The sequence below is a fragment of the Mercenaria mercenaria genome, chromosome 19 (assembly GCF_021730395.1).
Source record: "Mercenaria mercenaria strain notata chromosome 19, MADL_Memer_1, whole genome shotgun sequence".
Taxonomy (NCBI): domain Eukaryota; kingdom Metazoa; phylum Mollusca; class Bivalvia; order Venerida; family Veneridae; genus Mercenaria; species Mercenaria mercenaria.
In genome coordinates, this window is record NC_069379.1 from 17,506,734 (window position 1) to 17,534,210 (window position 27,477).

Consider the following 27,477-nt stretch of genomic DNA (forward strand, 5'->3'; position numbering starts at 1 on the left):
GGAATCACCACTTGCATGTTATAAAGTTACTACCGCCACACGAGGACGCTGTATTTGCAAATGGAATTTTAATTTTGTGGTTGTTTAGTAATCATTGTAAGTCTTTTGTTTTTCTAAGTCCACAAAAGAACTCCTTACCAGGTAGAGATACCTTAAAATACACCTAAAATTGGAAAGGGATAATATCTGTGTTGTACCACAGAAAAGTGGTCTTGTTTTTTCCCTACGGTCAGTTATAAAAATGTTACAATATAAATTATTTATAGTAACAACTTAGGAAAGTTAACCTAAAAAAAAAAAAGAATCCAAAAAAAGTTAAGTCCACACAAAAATCTTTACCAGGTAGAGATTCAAAATACACCTCAAAATTGGATGTAGCATGCATGTTGTACTACTGAAAAGTGGTCTTGATTTTTCCCTACGACTAGTAATGAAAAAGTTACAATATAAGCTATTTAAAGTAACAACAAAGGGAAGTAATTCTAAAGAAGGGAACTGCGCATGACACTTCGTCTCATGATGGTGTATAATTGTACCATGTTGCATCAAAATCACTCCATGCATGAAGAAGAAATGCTTCAGACAAAGTCATTCTTGTATCTGACTTTTGGTCTCTAAGTGTGACCTTAGACCTAGGGACCTGGATCTTGCACATGACACTCCGTCTCGTGGTGGTGAACATTTGTGCCAAGTTATATCAAAACCCCTCTATGCATGAAGAAGAAATGCTCCAGACAAGGTTTTCATTCTTGTATCCTTTGACCTTTAAGTGTGACCTTGTCCTTAGACCTAGGGACCTGGTTCTTTCGCATGACACTCCGCCTCGTGGTGGTGAACATTTGTGCCAAGATATTTCAAAATCCCTCCATGCATGAAGAAGATACTCTCTGGACAATTTTTTTTTTTTTAAATATGATAAAGGGGAATAACTCAAAAAGTAGGCAAGGTAGATGTATTGTTCTTGCACATTACATTTCCTCAAAATGTGTTCTATCAGTGTATGAAGTTTGAAGAAAATCCCTCCAGTACTTTTGGAGTTATGCTCTGGACAAATTTTTTAAGAAAATAAGGTAAAGGGGAATAAAACAAAAAATAGGCAAGATAGAGTTATTGTTCTTGCACAATGCACTTTCTCCTAATGTGTTCTATCAGTGTATGAAGTTTGAAAAAAATCCCTCCAGTACTTTTGGAGTTATGCTCCGGACAAAGATCGTTACGGACGCACTCACGCACAGAGAGCATTTCTAATATCCCCTTCGCCTTTGGTAGGGGGATAAATAAACAGGCTGGGCACATCTCCCAATCGGGGTAAATTACCTCCTTCGGGATAATATACCCCGATCGGGGTAAAACAAGAACAACAGAAAAGTACAAAATTTTTGATAATTTTTTTATTAAGGAAGTGCTAATGCTCATATTTTCCAGTCAACTTCGTATAATATAAACAGTTGACAATATGATAATTTTTTAACAGATTTTTGTTGTAAAAATTTCAGAATTTCACCATTTTTTAACATATGCAAAATTGATAAAATGGTACATAGGCATGTTTGTAATGCTGATATAAAGCTTTAGTAAACCTATGTATATTAGCACTTTAAAGAAAAAAGAAATATCAAACTTTTTGTGCTTTTCTATTGTTCTAGTTGTACCCCGATCGGGGTATATTACCCCGAACGAGGTAATTTACCCCGATTGGGAGATGTGCCCAGCCTGATAAACCAGCGCCATTTGCATTTTGTTAAATGACTCTTGTAATATAGTACTAATGTATTGTGTAGTTAGCTTTAATAGCATAATTATCATCGTATCATGCAGAATGTGATTCGAATTTAGTTTTGGGATTATTATATTTGCAGGTTACTGTTACATTTGTTTATCACTGGCTCGCAGACGACAAATTAGCAAATATACCTCGAAAGGATATAAAGTAGAAGTTTGTGTAAGCAGTTTCAGTAGGAATGACAGTCTGACGTTATTTACTGTAGTGATGTTTTCAGATGTTTGTCAGTATAGGAATCTTTTTCATGACCTGCTGCTGCTTGCAAGTGAGGGCATGTGAATACGGAAGCACCAATGATAATAATTATGGTATTATTAATGTGTGGAAATGGGCATGAAACAATTGTTGCAAAGATACAAGCACAATGAGCTTTCTATTTATCTAAGTTTACATGGAAGTATGTAATTGCAATTATATACACAAATTCGTACTGTCCAGTTTGAAATACGAAAGTGTGTTCATTATCGTGCAACGATGTACACGCATTTTGTTGAAAAGTTGAGACGGCATGTAAATGTAACTGATTATCTTAATTTACTATGACTGAGTAGACCTTGGGCATATTTGAACTGCGCATTAGATATACATTGTAACATTTAAAATCTTGTATACCTGGTCGGAAGATTGCGGGGAATATATTCTGGTATGGAGTGTGAATTATGTTTGAAAATTTTTAGAAAGACAAAATATTTAAAGCAGCATTATATGCGTGCGCATTCTCGGCCTTATAACTGTGATAAATGCAAGAAATCATTCAAAACTATGAGTCATTTAAAGGGCCACATGCTCGTTCATAAACGACAGTACAATCACAGTTGTGGAACACATAAGACAACATTCGCTAAAACACGCGATTGAAACAAAAATAAAATTATCCACGGAACATTGCGTCCATACAAGTGCGATATATGTAACAGTTCTTTCAGGGAGAAGGGTGATTTAAATGAACATGTTTTAGCTCATTCTGGCAAGCACATGCGCAGTTGTCAGGTGTGTAAGAAAACATTTGTAAGAGTAAAAGATTTACATTTGCATGAGTGTATCAATAAATATTTACAGCCTTATAAGTGTGACGTTTGTAACAAAGCTTTTGAATTGAGGGGAAATCTTGGTAAACACATGATTGTTCATTCTAGAGAGCGTAATCACCATTGTGGATTATGTACAAAGTCCTACGCAAGAAAAGAAGATTTAAAAAGACATAGTATTATTCACAGTGGTGTGCGTCCATATACATGATTGTGTTGTATGTAAGAAAACTTTCAAGGAGTCTCGAGTTTTGAAGAAACACATGCTACTTCATACTGATACGTATTGTTTCGAGTGTGGCGCATGCGCGAAAACTTTAAAAACCTATCAAGCGCTATCGAAACATATGCTGAGACATAAAGAGAAATATAGTATCGAGTGTAATAGATGTAGAAAAGCTTTCAGTAGTGAAGCTCGTTTAGAAAATCATATCAGGAATCACATGGTTGTTTGTAATGTTAAGAAATGTTTTGAGTGCAGCATTTGTAAAAAAACTTTTAAAAGCGCTCGTTATTTAAAGATACATATGGTTGCTCATGAAGATGGGCGGCATTACAGATGTATTATTTGTGAAAAATTGTTCATAACTAAAGGAAATTTAAAAGCTCATATGATTATTCATACAGGAGAACGACCTCACAGTTGTGAAACATGTTCACATTCCTTCGCAAGACTTTATGATTTAAACAGGCATAAACTTACACACAGTGATTTGCGTCCATACCAGTGCGACCTATGTAGGAAAACATTTAAAGATTCTAGAAGATTAAAGTTACACATGGTTGTGCATACTGATTTGCAATGTTGCGAGTGCACAGTTTGTAAGAAATCTCTTAAAAGCTATCGATACTTAAAGACACACATGCGTATTCATACTGGAGAGAGGCCTTATAAGTGTATTTCTTGTGAAAAAGCTTTCATTACTAAAGCAAATTTAAAGCATCACATGGTTGTTCATTCAGAAGAGCGACTATATCATTGTGAAATATGTAACAAGTCCTTCACACGAATACTTACAAGCATAAACGTACACACAGCGATTTGCGTCCGTTCCAGTGTGACCTGTGTAGGAAAACCCTCAGAGAAGCTAAATATTTAATTGGACACATGGGTATTCATACTAATACGAAGTGTTTTGAGTGTAGCATTTGTAAGAAAACTTTCAAAAGCTCTGAATATTTAAAGGCACATGTGCTCGTTCATCAAGACGAGCGGCCTTACAAGTGTTCTGTTTGTGAAAAATCGTTCATTACTAAGGGAAATTTAAAGGGTCATATGATGATTCATACAGGAGACCGACCTCACAGTTGTGAAACATGTGCCAAGTCCTTCGCAAGACGTAATGATTTAAACAAGCATAAACTTATTCACATTGGTTTGCGTCCACACCGGTGTGAACTGTGTTGGAACACATTTAAAGATTCTGGAAATTTAAAGAGACACATGGCTGTACATACTGATATATCCAGTGCAGCATTTGTAAAAAATCTCTTAAAAGCTATCGATACTTAAAGACACACATGTTGATTCATACTGAAGAAGTGCCTGATAAATGTACTTGAGGAAAAGCTTTCAGTACTCATAGAGTCGTTTGATTTTGCAGATGCCAAGTCCTTTGCACAATTTGAAATGCTTGGGTGAGCTTTTGCGATCTTTTATCGTCCGTTGTCTGTCCGGACGTCCGTCTACACGTTTTTCAGATGCCATTTCTTTTTAGTTCACCTGTCACATAGTGACAGGGTGAGTAGTTTTGTGATCGCCCTTCGTCCGTTGTCCGTCCGTCTGTCCACAATTTCTTGTGAACACGATAGAGACCACATTTTGCAAGCAATTTTGATAAAACTTGTACAAAACTTGTATTGGCATGATATCTCGATTCCTTTCGAAAACTGGCCAGATCCCATCATGGGTTCTAGAGTTATTGCCCCTTAAAGGGCCAGAATTTGTGTGTGTGCGTGCGACAACAATTTCTTGTCTGCACGATAGTGGTTTCATTTATGATTCTATTTTAACCAAACTTGCACACAACTTGTATCACCATAAGATCTTGGTCCCTTTCTTGAACTGGCCAGATCGCATTATGGCTTCCAGAGTTACGGCCCCTGAAAGGGCCAAAATTAGCTATTTTGACCTTGTCTGTACAATAGCAGCAGTTTACTGTAGTCAACAAACTAACACTTCTAGCAATGAATATGACATACCACCAATTACACAAAAATTTGTTGAAACTCAATTACTCAATTTAGATTCAAAAAAGTCCACTGGCTTAGATGGATTAAATGCTAAATTTTTAAAAATGTCAGCAAAGATAATAGCAAGGCCTCTTACCAAAGTACTAAATCTAAGTATTGCAAACAAAATATTTCCTGACCAATTTAAGATTGCAAAGATAACACCAATTTACAAGAAAGGCTCAAAAAGTGATAAAAATAATTATAGACCAATATCAGTACTGTCTGTGTTATCAAAAATTATTGAAAGACATGTCTCAAACAGTTTAAAATTCTACCTAGAAGAAAATGGGCTGTTATACAACTATCAATCAGGATTTAGGGCCAATCATTCATGTGAAACAGCCTTGACTGCTATTACTGACAGATGGATTAATGCAATTAACTCAAAACAAACAGTAGGGACAGTTTTTCTTGATCTCTCTAAAGCCTTTGACCTGGTAAATCATGCAACACTCTTTGAAAAGCTTAAATCATTTAATGTTAGTGATTCAGCTTTACTATGGTTTAGATCTTACCTGTCAAACAGGTATCAGAGGGTCAGTGTTTCAGGGAAACTATCAAAACTGGGTCATATTCAATCTGGGGTGCCTCAGGGATCAGTCATGGGACCCCTACTCTTTGTGATGTATATCAATGACCTACCAAATGAATTAAAAGATATATTCACAGACATGTTTGCGGACGACACCCACAATAACTGCAGCAGGTAAAACAAACATTGAAGTACAAAATACTCTTCAAAATTCTCTAAACAGAATCCTTACTTGGTGTCAGAACAACTCCATGTCTCTTAATGCAAAAAAGACAAAGGCAATGGCAATACAAACAACAAATAAACCAAAAGTCAATAGCTCTATTCAACTCTATCTTGGAAATGAAAAAATAGAATTTTCTGACTCGGAAAGCCTTCTGGGAGTACAAGTTGACCAGGGTCTCAAATGGAAAGAACAAGTACACAAAGTACTAAAAAAATGCAACTCTAAACTATATCTCTTGCAGCGTATAAAATGTTTCTTAGACTTGCCTGTGCGAAAAATGTTTTTTAATGCGTACATCTTACCACATTTAGATTACTGCTGCTCTGTTTGGGGTAACTGCAATGCAACAGAAATTGAAACAATTATAAAATTTCAGAAACGAGCAGCAAGAACAATTCTTGATACTAATGTTGACACTCCATCAGAGGAACTATTTACTACACTAAATTGGATGAAATTTCCTGACAGGGTTAAATATAAAAAAGCAATCATTGTGTACAAATCACTTAATGACATATGCCCAGACTACTTCAGAACAAAATTCACATACTTGCACAAAGTCAAAAAAGTTAACTTAAGGTCATTAGATTCAAAACAAAATCTGTACTTGCCAAAGCCAAACATAGAAATATTTCGGAAATGTCTCGATTATTCAGGTCCCAGTCTATGGAATGAGTTGCCTGTTGAAGTCCGTACTGCAGAAAACTTAAGTTGTTTTAAACTAAAATACCTGGCATACTGGAAAGGGTCACAGGTCTAAAAGTGGTTTTCAGGGGCAAATTCCACATTTATTAATTATAGAAATATCTGTGTCATTTTCTACTGTTATAATTGTGCATTTTGTATGTGTGTGCGCATGTGTGAGTGTATGTGTGTGAGTGCCTGTGTGCATATATTTCAAATTATTTATTTTATTATATAACTTTTTGTCATGACTGTAATTATGTATTTTATTACTATGTTAATTTGAAAGTCTACACTGTTGTAAATATTGTATATATGATGAGGCTCACAGGGAAGATCGGGTTACCTGACTGTGTTGCCTCTTTAAATAAAGTCTTTATTATTATTATTATTATTTATGATTTGATTTTTACCAAACTTGCACACAACTTGTATCACCATAAGATCTTGTTTCCTTTTTTGAACTGGCCAGATTCCGTTATGGGTTCAAGAGTTATGGCCCCTGAAAGGGCCAGAATTAGCTATTTTGACCTTGTCTGCACAATAGCAGCTTCATTTATGATTTGAATTTAATCAGACTTGCACAAAACTTGTGTCACCATAAGATCTCGGTTCTTTTCTTGAATCGGCCAGATCCCATAATGGGTTCTAGAGTTATGTCCCCTGAATGGGCCAAAATTAGTTATTTTGACATTGTCTGCACAATATCAGCTTTATTTATGATTTGATTTTAACCAAACTTGCACACAACTTATATCACCACAAGATCTTGTTTCCTTTCTTGAACTGGCCAGATTTCGTCATGGGTTCCAGAGTTATGGCCCCTTAAAGGTAAAAAATTGGCTAGTTTGGCTTTTGCAGCCATATAGAGGCTTCATTTATGGTTTTATTTGATACAAACTTCAAAAATAACTTCAACAACAATAATGCTTGGATTGTCCAACAACAATGATTCTTGAATTCCATGACAAATCAGATCCAAGCGTAGATTCAGAGTTATTTTGTATCTGATTACCTCCCCTGATTGTAATCAAAATGGATTTATATCAGTAAGTCCTATTATAGGACTTATTTGAAATTTTATTATTGTCATCAGTTGGACTGAGCCAATCAGGGTAGATAACTATGGACTGATTTTATGTCAAATTACCTCCCTTTATTTCAAATAAAAATGGGTATATCTCCGTAACTAATGAAGAGACTGATCTGAAAACATCATTTATGTCAACAGATTTATTTGGCAGATCCTTCTTTTGTTCACTCACAATAATTTTTTTTTTTAATTACTTTTCTTTTACATTACTATAGATAGCTTATATTTAGTTACTTTTTTATTATTGGCCGTTTTTGGTTAAATTTCTTCCCTTTGTTGTTACTGTCCTTTGGACTTAGCTATTTTTTCTGAGGACCTTCTTGTCCTCAATCGCAATGATAACAGGTGAGCAATATAGGGCCATCATGGCCCTCTTGTTGATAGTATGTCAGCCTTAGAGACCATCTTCTGCCTACAGGAAAATATTGCTATTCTAGGCAAACCGAAAATGATACATTTATCTTATTATGTCTCCCACCACACAGTGGTGTGGGAGACATATTGATTTACTCCAGTCTGTGTTTGTCTGTCTGTGTGTCTGTCACAAAGCTTGTCCGCACTATGGCCCTTGAATTACCAAACATCGGTCTTTTTACTCTTGTCCGCACTCTAATTTGAATATTTCTCATCCAGTCTTCACCAAACTTAAACAAAATGTGTTTGACCATGAGACCTCGGCCAAGTTCGATAACTAGCCAAATCGGCCCAGGCATTTTGGAGTAACGGCCCTTGAATTATCGAAAAATTGGCCTTTTTACTCATGTCCGCACTCTTAATCAAACATTTCTCATCCGATCTTCACCAAACTTGAACAAAATGTGTTTGACCATTTTCGATAACTAGCCAAATCAGTCCAGGCATTTTGGAGTTACGGCCCTTGAATTATAGAAAAATCGGCCTTTTTACTCTTGTCCAAATTCTAAGTCGAACATTTCTCATCTGATCTTCACCAAACTTGAACAAAATGTGTTTGACCATGAGACCTCGGCCAGGTTCGATAACTAGCCAAATTGGTCCAGGCGTTTTAGAGTTACGGCCCTTGAATTACCGAAAAAAAATCCGTCTGTTTACTCTTGTCCGCTCTCTAAGTCGAACATTTCTCATCTGATCTTCACCAAACTTGAACAAAATGTGTTTGGCCATAAGACCTTACCCAAGTTCAATAACTATCCAAATCTGCCCAGGCACTTGATTTATGGCCCTTGAATTACTGATTGGATCCACTCATCCAGACCATCTAATTGGATCCATTCGTCTAAAACCTCTAGAGAAACTAACATTTTTCATAGGGGCAGTTGTGGGAGACATGCGCTTTTCTCAAAAGCATCTCTAGTTCGTTTATGCTATTCCTAAATAAATTATTAACCGGACTCCTTGAAAAACCCTATTTGATAAGTTAGGCGTCCGCCATCTGGTTTCCGGCAAATAGATTGCAGGCTAGGCTTCAGCAAAATGTCACTTGCTTGTGATTTTGAAGGCCTATATATTAAATATTAAATAAAATGACTTCACATGCTTTTCCAACAGTATTAAATTACAAATATTTTATTAATATTATTATAAACATATAAAAAATTGGATTGCTACTTACCTTGAAAAGTCAGGAAAATAATTATTTCAGTGTAAGTGAGTTGTCAGGGAAATCGTTTCGGTCAGTGAAAAATAAGTTTTAAGGAAAATCAGGGAAAAGTCAGGGAAAAATCGATGTTTGAAATGCTCAGTTCTCTTGAACCACCGGATTGCTCTTCGTCTGTAACATCATTATACGGTCCTCCTCCATTTTTTAGCTCACCTGTCACATAGTGACAAGGTGAGCTTTTGTGATCACCCTTCATCCGTCGTCAGTCCGTGCGTGTGTCCGTCAACAATTTCTTGTCTGCACGATAGTGGTTTCATTTATGATTTTATTTTAACCAAACTTGCACACAACTTGTATCACCATAAGATCTCGGTTCCTTTCTTGAACTGGCCAGATCCCATTATGAGTTCCAGAGTCATAGCCCCTGAAAGGGCCAAAATCAGCTATTTTGACCTTGTCTGCACAATAGCAGCTTTATTTATGATTTGATTTTTACCAAACTGGCACACAACTTGTGTCACCATAAGATCTTGGTTCCTTTCTTGAACTGGCCAGTTTCCATTATGGGTTCCAGAGTTATGGCCCCTGAAAGGGCCAGAATTAGCTATTTTGACCTTGACTGCACAATAGCAGCTTCATTTATGCTTTGATTTTAACCAGACTTGCACACAACTTGCATCACTACAAGATCTTGGTTCCTTTCTTGAACTGACTAGATTCCTTTATGGGTTCCAGAGGTATGGCCCCTGAAAGGGCCAGAATTAGCTATTTTGACCTTGTCTGCACAATAGCAGCTTCATTTATGATTTGAATTTAATCAAACTTGCACAAAACTTGTATTGCCATAAGATCTCAGTTCCTTTGTTGAACCGGCCAGATCCCTTAATGGGTTCCAGAGTTATGGTCCCTGAAAGAGCCAAAATGAACTATTTTGACCTTGTCTGCACAATAGCAGCTTCATTTATGATTTGATTTTAACCAAACTTGCACACAACTTGTATCACCACAAGATCTTGGTTCCTTTCTTGAACTGGCCAGATTCCATCATGGCTTCCAGAGTTATGGCCCTTGAAAGGTCCAAAATTGGCTATTTTGGCTTTTGCAGCCATATGGAGACTTCATTTATGTTTTTTTTTATACAAACTTCCAAAATATCTTCAACAACAATAGCTCTTGGATTGCATGACAAATCAGATCCAATCGTAGGTTCCAGAGTTATTTTATATCTGATTACCTCCCCTGATTGTAGTCAAAATGGATTTATATCAATAAGTACTTATAGAACTTATTTGAAATTTCATTATTGTCATTAGTTGGACTGAGCCAATCAGGGTAGATAACTATAGACTGATTTTATGTCAAATTACCTCCCTTTATTTCAAATTAAAATGGGTATATCTCAGTAACTAATGAAGATACTGATCTGAAATTTCATTTATGTTAACAGATTTATTTGGCAGATCCTTCTTTTGTTCACTTACAACATTTTTTAGCTCATCTGATTTTTTGAAAAAAAATGATGAGTTATTGTCATCACTTGAGCGGTTGTCGGCGTCGGCGTCGGCGTCGGCGTCTGCGTCGGCGTTGCCTGGTTAAGTTTTATGTTTAGGTCAGCTTTTCTCCTAAACTATCAAAGCTATTGCTTTGAAACTTGGAAGACTTGTTCACCATCATAAGCTGACCCTGTATAGCAAGAAACATAACTCCATCTTGCTTTTTGCAAGATTTATGGCCCCTTTTGTACTTAGAAAATATCAGATTTCTTGGTTAAGTTTTATGTTTAGGTCAACTTTTCTCCTAAACTATCAAAGCTATTGCTTTGAAACTTGGAATACTTGTTCACCATCATAAGCAGACCCTGTACATCAAGAAACATAACTCCATCTTGCTTTTTGCAAGAATTATTGCCCCTTTTGGACTTAGAAAATCAGTTTTCTTGGTTAAGTTTTATGTTTAGGTCAGCTTTTATCCTAAACTATCAAAGCTATTGCTTTAAAACTTGCAACACTTGTTCACCATCATAAGCTGACCCTGTACAGCAAGAAACATAACTCCATCCTGCTTTTTGCAAGATTAATGGCCCCTTTTGGACTTAGAAAATATCAGATTTCTTGGTTAAGTTCTATGTTTAGGTCAACTTTTTCTCTTAAACTATCAAAGCTATTGCTTTGAAACTTGCAACACTTGTTCACCATCATAAGCTGACCCTGTACAGCAAGCAACATAACTCCATCCTGCTTTTTGCAATAATTATTGCCCCTTTTGGACTTAGAAAATCATTTTCTTGGTTGAGTATTATGTTTAAGGCAACTTTTCTCATAAACTATCAAAGCTATTGCTTTAAAACTTGCAACAGTTTTTCACAATCATAAGTGGACACTGTACATCAAGAAACATAACTCTATCCTGCTTTTTGCAAGAATGATGGCCCTTTTTAGACTTAGAAAATCATGGGTAGGACAATATTTCTATTATACAAAAAAAAATCAGATGAGCGTCAGCACCCGCAAGGCGGTGCTCTTGTTTTTAATTACTTCCCTTTTACGTTACTATAAATAGCTTATTTTTAGTAACTTTTTTATTATTTGCCGTAGGGAAAAACCAAGACCACTTTTCTGTGGTACAACATGGATGGTACCTCCAATTTTTAGGTGTATTTTGACATATCTGTACCTTGTGAGAATTTTTTTTTCTTTTTTTGTTAAATTTCTTTCCTTTGTTGTTCCTGTCCTTTGGACTTAGATATTTTTTCTGAGGACCTTCTTGTCCTCAAGTGCAATGATAACAGGTGAGCGATATAGGGCCATCATGGCCCTCTTGTTTTTTTTTCAAATGGGGTACCTGACCTCTTTAAGATGCGCCAAAACTTAGGCAACTTTTTCCCAAGAATGGTTTGATATATCATTAGATTGCAGCATTACGACGTGCTTCCCTGTGAACTTTGTTCAAAAAGGGAGAGCTTGGTCACTTATAGGGACCACTAGAGCATGAAATAGAAATACATTTAAATGACTGCATTTCATGATATTTCCGAAGTTGCACACTCTATAGCCTGTTTAAACTCGGGTGAGCCATGTAGAGCCGTCATGGCCCTCACGTGGGAATATGTTATACATGACTTCACTGTTGCAGTTATATCTTAGTGAATAGTCATATTATATAATACATTGAGTTCATTAAATATTCTCATTTTTTTTTTTCCAGAGAAACCTTAGCAACACAGGGTAACGCTATATCAAGTGAATACAGGTCTCTGAACAAAGTAAATATAGACTGTATCTACCATTACTACCAAGCTTTTTAAGGTGCTCATGGATTCAGAAAAAATGCCGGTAGACTCTAAAGCTGAAGATGGTTTGTACCAGTGTGACACTTGCCAGAAAACGTTTACAGAAAAGGGAAATTTACAGAGACACAATCGGATTATTCATTTAGGAGAACGAGCTTACGAGTGTAATGTATGTAAGAAAACTTTCACACAGAATGAGCATTTAAAGTATCACATGGGTATTCATACTGGAGAACGTCCACACGAATGTGAAATTTGCAAGGTTTCTTTCGCATCAACAGAAAATTTAAGGAGGCACAAACTAGTTCATTCCGAAGACCGACCATTTAAATGTTCCCTGTGTCAGAAAACCTTCAAAACGTCAGTCTATCTAAAACATCACGAGAAGGTCCATTCTGAGGACCGTGCATTTTGTTGCAATACATGTGACAAAGCTTTCAAAACAGCAGCTAATTTGAAGAAACACCAACTTATTCATACGGGAGAGCGCCCCTACAAGTGCGAGCAATGTGAGATGTGTTTTGGGCATGCATATCTTTTGAAAAATCACAAACATATTCATACGGGGGAATGTCCGTTTGAGTGTGAAGTGTGTAACAAAATATTCTCACACAAAGGGAATCTAATGAGGCATAAACGGCTTCACACGTTAGAAGAACCTTACAAGTGTGAAGAATGTGGGAAAACATTTCGGCATTCTGCAAGTTTAAAGTATCATACGCTAACTCACACTGGGGAACGCGCATATCATTGTGAAATATGTAATAAGCGTTTTAAATTGGCAAGCACTCTGCAGAAACACAGACGAGTTCACACTGGTGAATGTCCATATAAATGTGAAATTTGTGATAAAACGTTCAAGGATAAAAGTCATTTAAATAGACACATGCTTATCCATACCGACGAACGTCCGTACAAGTGTGAAGTATGTAAGAAAACATTCAAATGCGCTGAAACATTCAAGTCACACAAGTATGTGCACACTGATGAACGTCCATACAAATGCGATGATTGCGAAGCAGCTTTCAAACAGATGAAAGATTTAAAGAAACATGCACGTATTTCACACTGACGAACAGCCATACAAGTGTGATATTTGTCTGGAAACTTTCAGGGAGTCTGGTAATTTAATGAGACACAAACTAATCCATACTACAACACGATCGTACAAGTGTGACATTTGTAGTGCAACTTACCGTGACCCAGGTGGTCTGAAGTACCACAAAATGCTCCATACTGGCGCCAAACCTTACAAATGTGAAGAATGTGAGGAAGTGGTTACGCGGAAAATAGTTCCTCAGTTTGATGGTGATTTTTTTTAGTGAAAGACCTGCAATAAATGGCATGATTTAATAGAGGAGATATGAAATAGTAGGTACATGTACAATTTGACAGAACGAGAATGTCAGAATATGTGTAACATGACTTTTTGATAGGGCCTAGCTGGTTTGCCTGTTTGTGGCCATCTAGAGAGTATTCTTCATACGCATGTGATTTGGTTCAAAATGGTGGAAAAAAGAGCCGGTCAACTCAATGTTTACTGTGGCTGGAATTTTTTCTCTTGAATAGTTCTGTTGAGTTCAGGTATTTTTATGGGGGTTGGAATGCATGCAAAATTGCTATAGTGTCCAGTGCCTATATAGAACATATAGTAAAAATAACTGTGGTCTTAGGCCATATTAATTTACAAATATCTCAAAGTTTAGGTTATAACACACTAAATAGTTGTTGTTCTTTATTCTATATAAAACTGATCTATTTCCAATGATCGCAGTACACATTAGGACCCATTTTAAATGTCTGTAACTTAATTTTCTTGAAGAATATTGTCAGTGCTAACTTAAAATCAAAAGAAAAGTGGGGGTCATGTTTGATGCAAGAAATATAATTTCAGTCAAACACACAAACTGCAAAATCAGCTAAAAAATGAGACCCCAAATTATACTGGTGGTGTATGATCTACGTTTCCATGAAAAATTTTGTCATGTTGTTATTTCATTATGAAAATGCTACCTACATGTCAAGCATAGATCTGTCATGTGATTTTAGCAAAAATATTGCAAAGAAAATAAGGAAAATAGCTCTGCAGAGCAAAAAAACTGAGGACTATTTGTATCCCCCATTATGCGACTACCATTTTTTTTCGCGCCATTTTTCTATTTAGTGTCTGTATGCCTTTAAGAAGAATGTTAGCTCTATTTAAATTAAACTAAAAAACGGGATATTCAAAATCACCGTGACTTTGTTCTGCTCTATGCGTTACCTAGTTCTAAAAATGATTCAGAATTCCAGAAAATGACTTTGAATTAGTATATGGAGGTTAAGAGAACTTAAATATTAATCGAAGTATATATTTCATAAATCAGAATGACTGGGTATTGGCAATCCCGTATGAAAAAGAAAAAAATAAGTCCGCGTCGGATATCGGACCCGGACCTCCGCGACAATAGAAAAGATCGTTCGATAAAAATATATTTTTTTAGACATCTGGAAATTAATTATCGCTATATTTCTTAAAATGCTTTGAAACTCAATTACTGACGGACTATTCTTACGAAAACACATGAGAATTAGTTGTTTTAAGTATCTTTTGCGATGAAAATTAAAAGCATTTGTATATTAAATGCGAATTGAACACTAAATCCTCCATAGTGTTATTTTTAACGACAGCGGAAAACTTCTTTATTGCCTATAACAGAAACAATACATTGTGGATCTCAAAAAAAAAAAAAAGTTTTATAACCACGAAGACATATCTGCATTAGCTTTGGAGATATATAAAGTAACAAGTTTAACAAGGATTTTCTTAGTCTTAAAGGGGGCATAATTTACTCAAATACATGTCAGTTATGGAGCGTGACCCAGTAAGTTTGGTAATTGACCGTTAAGAAGAAGAAAAAAAAAGTTTCAAAGCAACATGCCTTTAAATGATAGCTGTATGTACTTGCATGCAAAACTTTCACCAAGGTGTGACGCCAACGCCGACGCCAGGGTGAGTCGAGTAGCTAGAATAATGCCATTTCATGTCTGTGATAGAACTGTTATGCAGCCCCTCGACATAAAGCATTAACAAAACGAAGATAATCCTGTAACCCGTAAAAACATAGTGTTTCTATTTGACTTAGGGACTTAGACTATCCCCAAATAACATAAATATTTTAAACAAACAGCATGATAACTCTACCAACAGTCTACCTGTCCGATACTACTGAATAATTAAAACATTCTTCTTAAAGTTGTCCCCATTAAAATGAATGCAAGAAGGAAAAGTAAATAATTACTCCGCAACATACCATGTGAAATCCCAGCTCTTGAACATTGTTGCAGATGTATCATATGTATACTTGGCGTCATTGAAAAGTTACCACTGAATATATACCTCTTTACTTTTTTTTTGTACAATAATGACGTCACTTTTTTCATGGCCTGTGTGCGGTCTATTACTCATAGACCCTGTCTGATCATGTCTCCTAACCCATTTCATGACTGTCGGGTGAGAACAGCACATAAGACGTGCAATTTCACGACATGAAAGTCAGTTGCATGATAGTGTTGATCGTGCCTTAAACGTGGCATTCTGAGCAAGGATATTCTGTATTTTTAACGTATTCCTTTTAGTCTGTCGGCTAACTTTCAAGTGCGATGAATGATTTTGTGCCACCAGATACCAACGCCAGTGCATACATCTTTGCTAGGTAATATTCGAATATTGTTCCACTACATTTTCACGAAATCTAAGTTTTCGCTAGGGTCTTGAAGTATTTTTTAATAATTTGAGCCGTGTCATGAGAAAACCAACAAAGTGGGTTTGCGACCAGCATGGATCCAGACCAGCCTGCGAATCCACGCAGTCTGGTCAGCATCCATGCTGTTTGCTTTTAAAGCCTATTGGAATTGGAGAAACTGTTAGCGAACAGAATGGATCCTGACCAGACTGTGCAGATGCGCAGCCTGGTCTGGATCCATGCTGGTTGCAAAACCACTATGTTGGTTTTCCCATGGCACGGCTCATTTTCAATTGATTGAACTGTTGATTTTGGACACGATTTGCAAGTTTTAAATCTGATCCGACTTTTGTGATAGGAAAAAAAGTACATCTCCGTGTAGAGGAATGACCACTGCATACATATCTGTTCATCGATATACTCGTGTAGCTATGAAATGAATAAAACACTCAAAATAACGTACCTCTCGTCATTCGTCATTTAACACGTTAACAACCAGCATAACACGTCTTTTCCGGGTACACGGGGTGATCAAGATTGGAGGATGGGTGCGTGCGCCCCTAAGCTAATGCAGTTATGCAGTGACTACATTTTACATATATGTAGAGAGATTCGCATAGATTTACTGTCTTAAGTTAGCACTTTGACTTGACAAGTTTTGAGAGTAGCGAAATAGAGCCGGTTCAAAAATGAAAGTTGAAAGTTTGGGAAGCATAATTCACTACAAAATAAATTAGGTAGTTTACTATTTGTTTTGATTTGTCTATATACATTTTTGAGATACGCTTGTGTAGGCGTTAAAGAGTTGGAACCTAGGACTGTACCGGCAAATGAATTTAGTTCCGATTTAGAAACATGTAACTTGGTTATTGCTAAAGATTAGGATTTACATTAAGAATGTATTTTGGATGAAAAACAAATCAACTGTTTAAATTTTTTATACTGAACATGGTATTTTTTTCCGTAAGATGTAGATAAAATTTATTCCTAGCAGAGAATAACGCTTCCAAGAATTATAAAGATATGCTGTGTCTTGATAATAAGATGAAACTTTTGAATTTGATGTCTTAAAAAATAAAACGAACCCCTGCGGTTATGTGTTTCAATTTTTATGTTTTGAGAAAACCCCCAGATTTTGACCATATTACATAGTACGTCTACATTGTCCGTGTCCGTTGTAAAGGTCTAGAAGAAAGACGAAGCGTGACCGCCGATATGAAAGGAATGCGGCATGTACTGACACAGTTTTATGTTATTTGAGTTTGCTATTATATTACAGAGCGGTTCTTTTGCAATAATATCTTTACTAAAGCAAACTACTGGGAAATTAAAATGTTGATTAAAGGAATAAATGATTAGGTAAGTATATATTCATAATGTTAAAGTCTTATTTGATACGCGTTTTAACAATTGCCAAAACTCATATTTGAAAAAAATGTGAACACTAACTTGATATTAGCAGTGTTAACATCATAAACATGGAGATTAATGTGTCTGTATGTATAAACGGTAGTGCGTATTGGACGCCCTGCATCGCGGCTATTCAAATTCCTGTGTGTATGCAACCCATGATTACACTTTAGCACGCAAATTCACAGATATGTCATATAGAATTTTATATAAAATAAACTCAATTTTGACAGGCGTCACTGTTCATAGTCGAAATGTTCATGCTTTTTCAGTGACAATTCAAGGTTAAAGGGTAGGACGGGAGCAGGCTTTAAAATGATACACACTTTAAACATGTTTATAGCTAAACGTAGTATCATAGTATTGATGTGTTAACCAAATAAAACTTGGGAGTTGTTATATAAATAGTTTTTTGAAGTTTTCAGATTTCCTTTTCATTCATAATGGCGGGGCTTATATCGTTAACATTCTTACGATACAGCTATATCTTTACTGACTTTTTTTCAAAGAGTATCCTTGACATTTAAATCTAGTTACGTACAAAAATAAATAAATAAGAATGGTATTTTCACTGATTTGAAACAGTTTTCAGTCTTTCACTAAAATACATAAAATAAAACAAGGATCGAATACTCGATCAAGAATATGAGTTTAGATCATCATATATACGCAGTATAAGATCAACACAATACTCTGCTGCTCTTTAGTACTACGACAATTGATTTTAATTTCTTTAAATGAAATATTTTGAAGGCGCGCGCAGTGTCGTTTTTGCCTTAAGATTTCTTCAAATTTAATGGTTTTAACTGCACATAAGTAAGTAAATATTTTATTATAGTGACATGTGTTACGCAGTTACAAAGTTACACACGTATAAAGTCAAATATTAGCTTCATTCATTATTCTAAGAACACCCGACCCCATGGGCTTATAAGTCACCTTCAGTCGGTATATACATATTTCAAAGACGTCAAATTTTAAAAGTGCTCTATATACATCTTTTTTAAAGGTTGATAACTGTCAATACCAAATATAATAGAGAACATAACGTATTACACGTATAGTAGCATTCAACAGTTCAGCGAGATATACGCATAAAATGCATATAAAGAATGGTAAGGGCTTACATAATAACTTATTGATACATGTATAATTAAAAAAAAAACACAAATATATAAAAATAGAAAAATCACCAATTAATAAAATTAATGGTATCCTCCGATTAATGCCAGCTAATCAGTTTGCAGAATAAAGACAATTTTTACGCAATAGGTATGTTCTTACAATATATTTGACCAGTTTCCGAACATGGTTTTGCATTAAATATGTTAAATGTTGAGCAGGCGGTAATTGAACAAAATCATTATTGTTAAAAATATCGGCGAAGGAACTAGATCTGATTGAACTTTATTTGTTGCAAGTAATGGCAAAAACAAGTCTCATCTTCGATTTCTGAGTTCTCACACAATTTGCCTAGTCTCTCATTCAGTTGTATATTAATACATTTATAAATATGACTTGCAGAATTTAAGTGTGTAGCTGGACGTGTTATGTTATCAGTATTCTGATTTTGAATAATGATTTTAGTCTCTTTACATCCGTAGTGTGGCTATGTTCATTTTATTAAGTATAATATAATGAGTGTAATGTTATATAAAATACATTGAAGATACCCAGGCCTTATCTACTTTTAATCAAGGGATTACCCGTATTTTTTTATCATTTTCTGCCTTTTGTTCACAAAAAGTATCAAAGAAAATTTAAACAAAAATCTCTATTTCTTAATGAAAACAAAAACATTAAACATTTCGATAAAGATCAAAAGTTGTACCCACACTCGGATTAGTAAGTGCCCTTTTTTTCAAAACTGATGCATTTAAACAGTTAAAGCCATATCACATGACGTGTTGTAAAGATGATCATGATGATAGCCTACATTCGTGACCACTTCGTGACCATTTCAATATTGTATCTGTTTTTCGCACAATGTGTTTGAAGATAGGCGAGTAATTTCGGCCCATGCTGGATTTAACTTACTCAGTAAGAGGCGACACAAGGTGAAAAACATACAATTAGAAGCTATAGGATTTTAATGACCACTTTAAATGCGCACGTAAAACTCTTTTTTTTCTTTCAACTCTTTTTTTTTTCTTTCCATTCCTTCCATCAGCAAAACAGCAACTCAAAGGTTACAATGAAAAATTATATATTGTGTACTTTTTGGAACAAAAAAACGATTCAATTGACTTAATTATTCCCCATAACCCAACGATGAGACGACTTTTCGCGCGCAAAACCCTTGCTCAAGGTCACAGGGTTTGTTTCACGTCCGATCTATTATTATTATTATTATCATCATCATCATCATTATTATTATTATTATTATTATTACACCAGTTTTATATAGCCATTCATCAAGCGATGTTCAAATTATTTGACACAAATGTTTTAATTTCATTTGTTTATTTTTTTTTTATTTTATTTTTTTTGCCTTTAATGAATAAAATGTATCATTACATTTTTCTTCTATTTTTATTACAAAGTGTAAAAATTAAATCGCCTTACTAGTAAATCTTAGAGATACTGATATCAACATTTGAACGCATTCAGCAGTTACAGATTTTCAGACCTTTTCATTAGTTGAATATTAGGATATATAGTTAGCCCGCCCGCCTAGCTCTATGCTCGCTTCGCTCAGTCGGTAGAGCGTTGGTCTACAGGTCGCGAGTTCGATCCTCGGGCGGGGCGTATGTTCTCCGTTATATTGTGTCTGAAATCATTAGTCCTCCACCTCTGGTTTATGTAGGGAAGTTGGCAGTTACTTGCGGAGAACAGGTTTGTACTGGTACAGAATCCAGGAACACTGGTTAGGTTAACTGCCCGCCGTTACATGACTGAAATACTGTTGAAAAACGGCGTTAAACCCAAAACAAACAAACCGCTTAGCTCAGTAGGGAGAGACGGTTTGTCTACGGATCGCGGGGTCATGAGTTCGATTCGCGGGCGTGGCATATTTTCTCCGTGACGATTTGGTAAAAGTCATTGTGTCTGAAGCCCGCCCGCTTAGCTCAGCAGGTAGAGCGTCGGTCTACGGATCGCGGGGTCGTGAGTTCGATCCTCGGGCGGGGCGTATGTTCTCCGTGACTATTTGATAAACGACATTGTGTCTGAAATCATTAGTCCTCCACCTCTGATTCATGTGGGGAAGTTGGCAGTTACTTGCGGAGAACAGGTTTGTACTGGTACAGAATCCAGCTGCCCGCCGTTACATGACTGAAATACTGTTGAAAAACGGCGTTAAACCCAAAACAAACAAACAAAACATTGTGTCTGAAATCATTCGTCCTCCACCTCTGATACATGTGGGGAAGTTGACAGGTACTTGCGGAGAACAGGTTTGAACTGGTACAGAATCCAGGAACACTGGTTAGGTTAACTGTCCGCCGTAATACTGTTGACAAACGGCGTTAAACCCAAAAACAAAACAAAAACAATATAGTTATTATCTTGCTCCCTTACTGTGAAGGGGACTTTATTGGTTCGCTATACGCTCGTTGAAGAATTGCCCAAGGCGTGGGTCATTGGTAACTGGGGATCGTTGGCAACATTTGTCATAGATTATCTTTGTGCGATCTGAAGTCAAGACCCAAAATTATTTATCTGTATTTGTTTTATTAAACAACATTGTTAGCGAATTACACTGTTAACGTAATATAAATACCTGTTGCTACAATGTAGGTTATTCTTCTAACTACCTAGGGGTTTTTACCTTCAAGATTGAAAAATGAAATAGAAAAGAATAATTGTCATTACACGAAATAATTGTTGGAATATAATTAATACACTATTGATGAAATCTACCAAGTACGGTATAAGAGTGTCTACAGGAAATAAAATAACTTTTCGGTGATGGCATTATAAATCTTTGTCAGGAACATGTTGAGTACTGAGATAATTAAGTGAACATTTCATCAGGAAAAGGTGAGAATAATTTTTCAGATATTACACCACTGAAACTCAGTCCAATGTACAAGCGTTGACAGTGGCTAGTGTACCGATAAGACAAGTACAATAATGGTGGGCTTTGGTAAAACACCTGTACATGAAAGAAAAGTATCGAACCTACATCTGTGACAGGCAAGCCACTCGAAGGCAACGACCGTAACCACCCAGCCACAGGGGCTCACAACGACCGCCATGGAATATATATACATGTTGCGTAATTCGGTATCCTTCTAGTTTTTAATTTTAGAACATTGTACAATCGCTGTATTTTTCTTTGTTTTCCGTTTTAAATATAATAAAACTATTTTTCATAAGAATATAAAACAGGATTCAGGGTTTTACAAGTATTATTTTCGCATAACTTATCTTTTGTGAAATTCGCTTTTTTTTCTTATTAATATGAAATCAAGGTTTTCTAAATATTTATTTCTAGTTTGATAATAAAAATAATCAGCAGCATATATAGCGGAACAGAGTTCGTACACTCCTGTTCTCGAGAGAGCAGTTTGTTTTGTTCCTTGCTTTTTTTTTTAGGTTTAAGCGCCGTTTTTCAATAGTACTTCAGATAACCAATTAGTAAAAAGAAAAAAATTAATATTATGTTTTTACCTTTTGCAGAACTTTTTGCAGGTACTGTAATTAAAAACAAAATAGCTTTCATTAAAATATTACTTTGCTTCTCTTCTTCTCTCCCAACAGTTGAATGAAGTAAAATATTAATTGTGTGCATATTTATTGAAACTATAAGTAATATCTAAATAATGTTGTTCATTTTTGATATCTCAGTAGCTAAATAGCATATATTTGGAAGTGTCAAACCGTCCGGTAACCGACCGCCTAGGTGCGTTCTACTCCTCCGGGAACCGGACACCTAGCCTGTCCTGAAAAGGTTTCCTAGCCGACCGGTAATCAATTTGTTTATAAATCAAGTATTTTTTAATGAATTCATTTTAACTAAACTTGACATAATGAGTTGCTTGTCTACATCTGATCAAAACTTGCGTTTAAATTGCTGTTGCTTATAGTTGTGTAGATGCAGTCCTTGCAGTTCTGTTAGAAATACTATCATAAATGTCTAGTAAACTATGATCTATGATCATTCTCTATGTAAACTGTTTTTTATTATAATTTATCATACAGTTACACGTGTTGTATATGTAATGTAAATGTTAAATTTATATTGATGATGTACTATATACAAATCTAATAAAATATATGTTCTGTTCTGTTCTGTTCTGTTGCTGTAATTGTTGTTCTCGTGCCGAGACAAACATTGACAAACAAAAGTTTTTAAAAATGTGGCCAAGATGAGATATAACGTTACAGGATATGTTGCACAGGATGTAATGAGAAATGTTAGAAACTCCTCTTTAGTAATGCTTCGTTTTATAACATGAACGTGATCACTTGGTTACGTTCTGTATCCATGAATGTGTGTCAAAATGTCAATAACGGATAAAATACGTTAGCGACCGGAAGTTACCGATTGACATTGCGGGCGCGTAATTGGAATTATTTGAAAGTGTTGTAAGTACAATCAAATAATAAACATGGACATATTTGATATTTTCTTCATGCTTTTGAAGGATATGGCCTTAATGTATGTTCTTGTTTTAAATACAAGTCTTTTTTCTTTTTTTAAAAAGAAAAAAACAAACACATTTTTATGTTCCAAAAGTTTTTTTAGTATATATATTTTAATTTGAAAGCTTTTTTAAAATCTTTTACACATTTATATATTCTGAATTTCCTGATTGAAGAAAAAGATTGCCACCGACACAATTTAGGGATATATTGCGACTTTTCCAGCAGCTTTTAGTGTTTATAAATTTATTTGTGATGAAAGCGAACCACTTCTCGAATCTGCTTCAAAAAAGAAAAAAAAAAACAGTATTGGTGATATATTAGAAAGCGTGGTCGTGACCCCAACGGAACATGAACCAACACCCACCAGGTTGAGTGACCGACACCTTAACCACTGGACCGCCGCTCCCTTTTGAGTAGAGAAGACCTTACGTGGTCCTTCGAGCATTATTTCAGAAATGTGTAGGCACATATACACCGACCTTCAATGACTTTCTCAGATGATACATTCTACACCAAATCACATCGGTGAGAGACAAGTGATTTTAAGTCAGTGACATCGACTACTAGGCAATGAATGTTCTTTCTTCATGTAGGTGTTTTAGCTCATTTGCGCACGAAATACTTAGGATGAGCTTCCCGTCCGTTCAAACTTTTCTTCATATGAAATCTCCTGACAATACTGGTCAGAATTTCACCAAACTTGGTCAGTAGCATCCAGGCATGGTCCTGTATCAAGATTTTCTAAAATGTTTCAACTGGGCCAGAGATGAAAATAAAAATAAAATCTTTCAATGACTTCTACTCATGAAGTACTTGATGGATTTTCATCAAACTTAGACAATAGCATCAATACAACGGCCTGTCAAAAGTTTGTTCAAATTGGGATGTGACATCTTTTCTTGGCAGCTAAATCTTGAGAATAAAAAACCTTGAAATGGCGTCTTCTCTTGAACCACTGGATTGCTCTTCACCTGTAATATTTTTTAAGGTCCTCTTCCAATTTTGTTTAGATGGGGGTACCTGGCCTCTTTAAAAGGCACCCAAACCCTAGACAACTTCTCACGAATGGCTTGATTGATGTGCTTCTCCCTGAACTTTGTTAAAAGAAAGGGGAGCCTAGTCACTTTTAGGGGTCACTAGAGCATGAAATGAAACTCCGGTAAGCAATGTGATGCCATTATGGTGTTCTTGTAGGATTTTGTCATACATTGTTACATTGGTACATTTTTTATCAATCATATTATACATTGAATTCATTGGATATTCTCATTTTTTTTCAGAGCAACCATAGCAGTAACGGGTTACGCAATATCCAGTGAATACATTGTTTGTAGACAACGTTGCTGAACACGGTATTTACCATAACTTCCTGGCTTTTTTAGGCTTAAGGAGCCGCTGATGGATGCAGAAAAAATGCCGATAGACAGCCAGTCTAGGGCTGAAAGTGGTTTGTACCAGTGTGACACTTGCAAGAAAATGTTTACAGAAAAAGGAAATTTACAGAAACACAAGCGGATTGTTCATTTAGGAGAACGAGCTTACGAGTGTAGTGTATGTAAGAAAACATTCACACAGAATGGGCATTTAAAGACTCACATGCGTACACATACTGGAGAACGTCCATACGTGTGTAAAATATGCAAAGGTACTTTCACAACAACAGCAGATTTAAGGAAACACAGAATAGTTCATTCTGAAGACCGACCATTTCAGTGTACTCTATGTCAGAAAACTTTCAAAACGTCAATCTACCTTAAACAACACGAGAAGCTCCATTCTGAAGAACGTGAATTCTGTTGCATTATATGTGACAAGGCTTTCAAAAATGCACCAAATTTGAAGATTCACCAACGCATCCATACTGGAGAGCGCCCCTACAAGTGCGAGCAATGTAAGATGTGTTTTGGGCATGCAATACTTTTGAAAAATCACAAACGTATTCATACAGGGGAACGTCCGTTTGAATGTGAAGTATGTAACAAAAAATTCTCACAGAAAGGGAATCTATGGAGGCATAAACGGCTTCACACGTTAGAAGAACCTTACAAGTGTGAAGAATGTGGGAAAACATTTCGGCATTCAGAAAGTTTAAAATATCATACACGTGTAACGATTACTGAATGCATAAAGGGAAGATTTGTAACGTTTCAGTGCCACACAAATCCCGTCGGTGAAAAGCTAGCTCATCACCAAAGGTGATTTACTGCGCTTATATACTGTCATTTTACTCCAATGACAATCGACAGGTTTACAAATTTGCATATTAATGGAATTACTTCCCTTTATGCATTCAGTAATCGTTACATTACTTTCCCCTCCGAGAAATCTCGTCCCGAGATTTGGCCTAGGAAATACATGGGTAAGGCAACTCCAGTCCGGCAGTTGACTTCATCCCACCGCTGCCACCATTTGTAACGTTTTAGTGCCACACAAATCCCGTCGGTGAAAAGCTAGCTCATCACCAAAGGTGATTTACTGCGCTTATATACTGTCATTTTACTCCAATGACAATCGACAGGTTTACAAATTTGCATATTAATGGAATTACTTCCCTTTATGCATTCAGTAATCGTTACACACGAACTCACACTGGAGAACGTGCATATCATTGTGAAATATGTAATAAGGGTTTTAAGTCGGCAGACACTCTGCAGAAACACAAACGAGTTCACACTGGTGAAAGTCCATATAAATGTGAAATTTGTAATAAAGCGTTCAAGGATAAAAGTCAGTTAAATAAACACATTCGTATCCATACCGACGAACGTCCGTACAAGTGTGAAGTGTGTAAGAAAACATTCAAACGCGCTGAAACATTCAAGTCACGCAAGTATGTGCACACTGATCAACGTCCATACAAATGCGATGATTGCGAAGTAGCTTTCAGACAGATGAAAGATTTAAAGAAACATGCACGTATTCACACTGACGAACGGCCATGCAAGTGTGATATTTGACAGGAAACATTCAGGGAGTCTGGTAATTTAACAAGACACAAACTAATTCATACTACAACACGACCTTACAAGTGTAACTTACCGTGACCCAGGTGGTCTGAAGTACCACAAAATGCTTCATACTGGCGCCAAACCTTACAAATGTGAAGAATGTGAGGAAACATTTGTTACTGCTGGGAACCTAAAAAAGCACTCCGGATCGTACATACGAAGGAACGTCCACATGCGTGTGACGTATGTAATGCAAAGTTCAGCCAGTCAACAAGTCTTAAAAACCGTAAGCATATACATACTGGAGAACGTCCTTACACGTGTAAAATTTGTAATGCCGATTTTAATCATACAGAAAGTCTGAAGAGACACAAAACTGTTCACTTTTTTTTTCCATGACAGCAGATTGTAATTTGAGATACTAGTTTAGACCTGTCAGACCTGAAAGAAGGTCAGGTTAAATTGTTTCAGCTCCATAACTTTTATGTACATTGAATTTTATACTTTGTCACTTGTTAATTAGCAAAGAAGGCCGGTAGCTCTACACGAGTGCCCGCTTCTGCTTAAAATTATATTTGGATGCGCGCTCTGGGGATCTTCTTCTCACATGAAAAGCCGGCAAGTCATCATTTGAGCCGTGCCATGAGAAAACCAACATAATGGCTTTGCGACCAGCATGGATCCAGACCAGCCTTTGCATCCGCGCAGGCTGGTCAGGATCCATGCTGTTCGCTTTCAAAGCCTATTGCAATTAGAGAAACCGTTAGCGAACAGCATGGATCCTGACCAGACTGCGCGGATGCGCAGGCTGGTCTGGATCCATGCTGGTCGCAAACCCACTATGTTGGTTTTCTCATGGCGCGGCTCATTTTATTGGTGCGCTTTTACCTCAACAGAAAAAAAGTCTTACGATGGGCTGAAATTGCTATACTAGTGTAGTCTTTTATGCTGTAGGTTAGAGGTTTGAAATAAAATGTTTTATAAGGAGTAGCATTGATAATTAATAACAATTATCTTATATCATACATGTAGCTTTACCTTGTTTGCTTTTCATTTTCTTGCTTATCATGTACTGAAAAATCATTTAATTTCGAGGGCATGATGTTTCGTTGTTTTGGTCAAAACGGCAATTTCGTGGGAATATGAATTCGTGGTTTTTAACTTTTGAACATATTTAAAGATAAATAAGAATTTTACTTCTTCATTTGGATTAAATTCCATGGATTGACTCGACCACGAAATCCACGAAAATTAGTCCCTCACGAATAGTAATGATTTCACGGTATACAAGTGTTGTGGGCATTGAAATATTTTTTTTTATATGATTTGTTTGTTTTGGGTTTAACGCAGTTT

At 36.1% G+C, this 27,477-nt stretch overlaps 1 protein-coding gene across 1 annotated transcript; it reads left to right on the forward strand.

Annotated features, from left to right (window-relative positions):
• Positions 1-26,772, forward strand: LOC123541877 (zinc finger protein 91-like). The gene is made up of 4 exons (XM_053531199.1): positions 1-96; positions 12,365-13,520; positions 24,559-25,224; positions 25,743-26,772. Exons 2-4 carry the CDS (start codon positions 12,472-12,474, stop codon positions 26,131-26,133), a joined length of 2,106 nt encoding a protein of 701 aa, XP_053387174.1. The 5' UTR covers positions 1-96; positions 12,365-12,471; the 3' UTR covers positions 26,134-26,772.
• Positions 26,773-27,477: the final 705 nt, after the last annotated feature.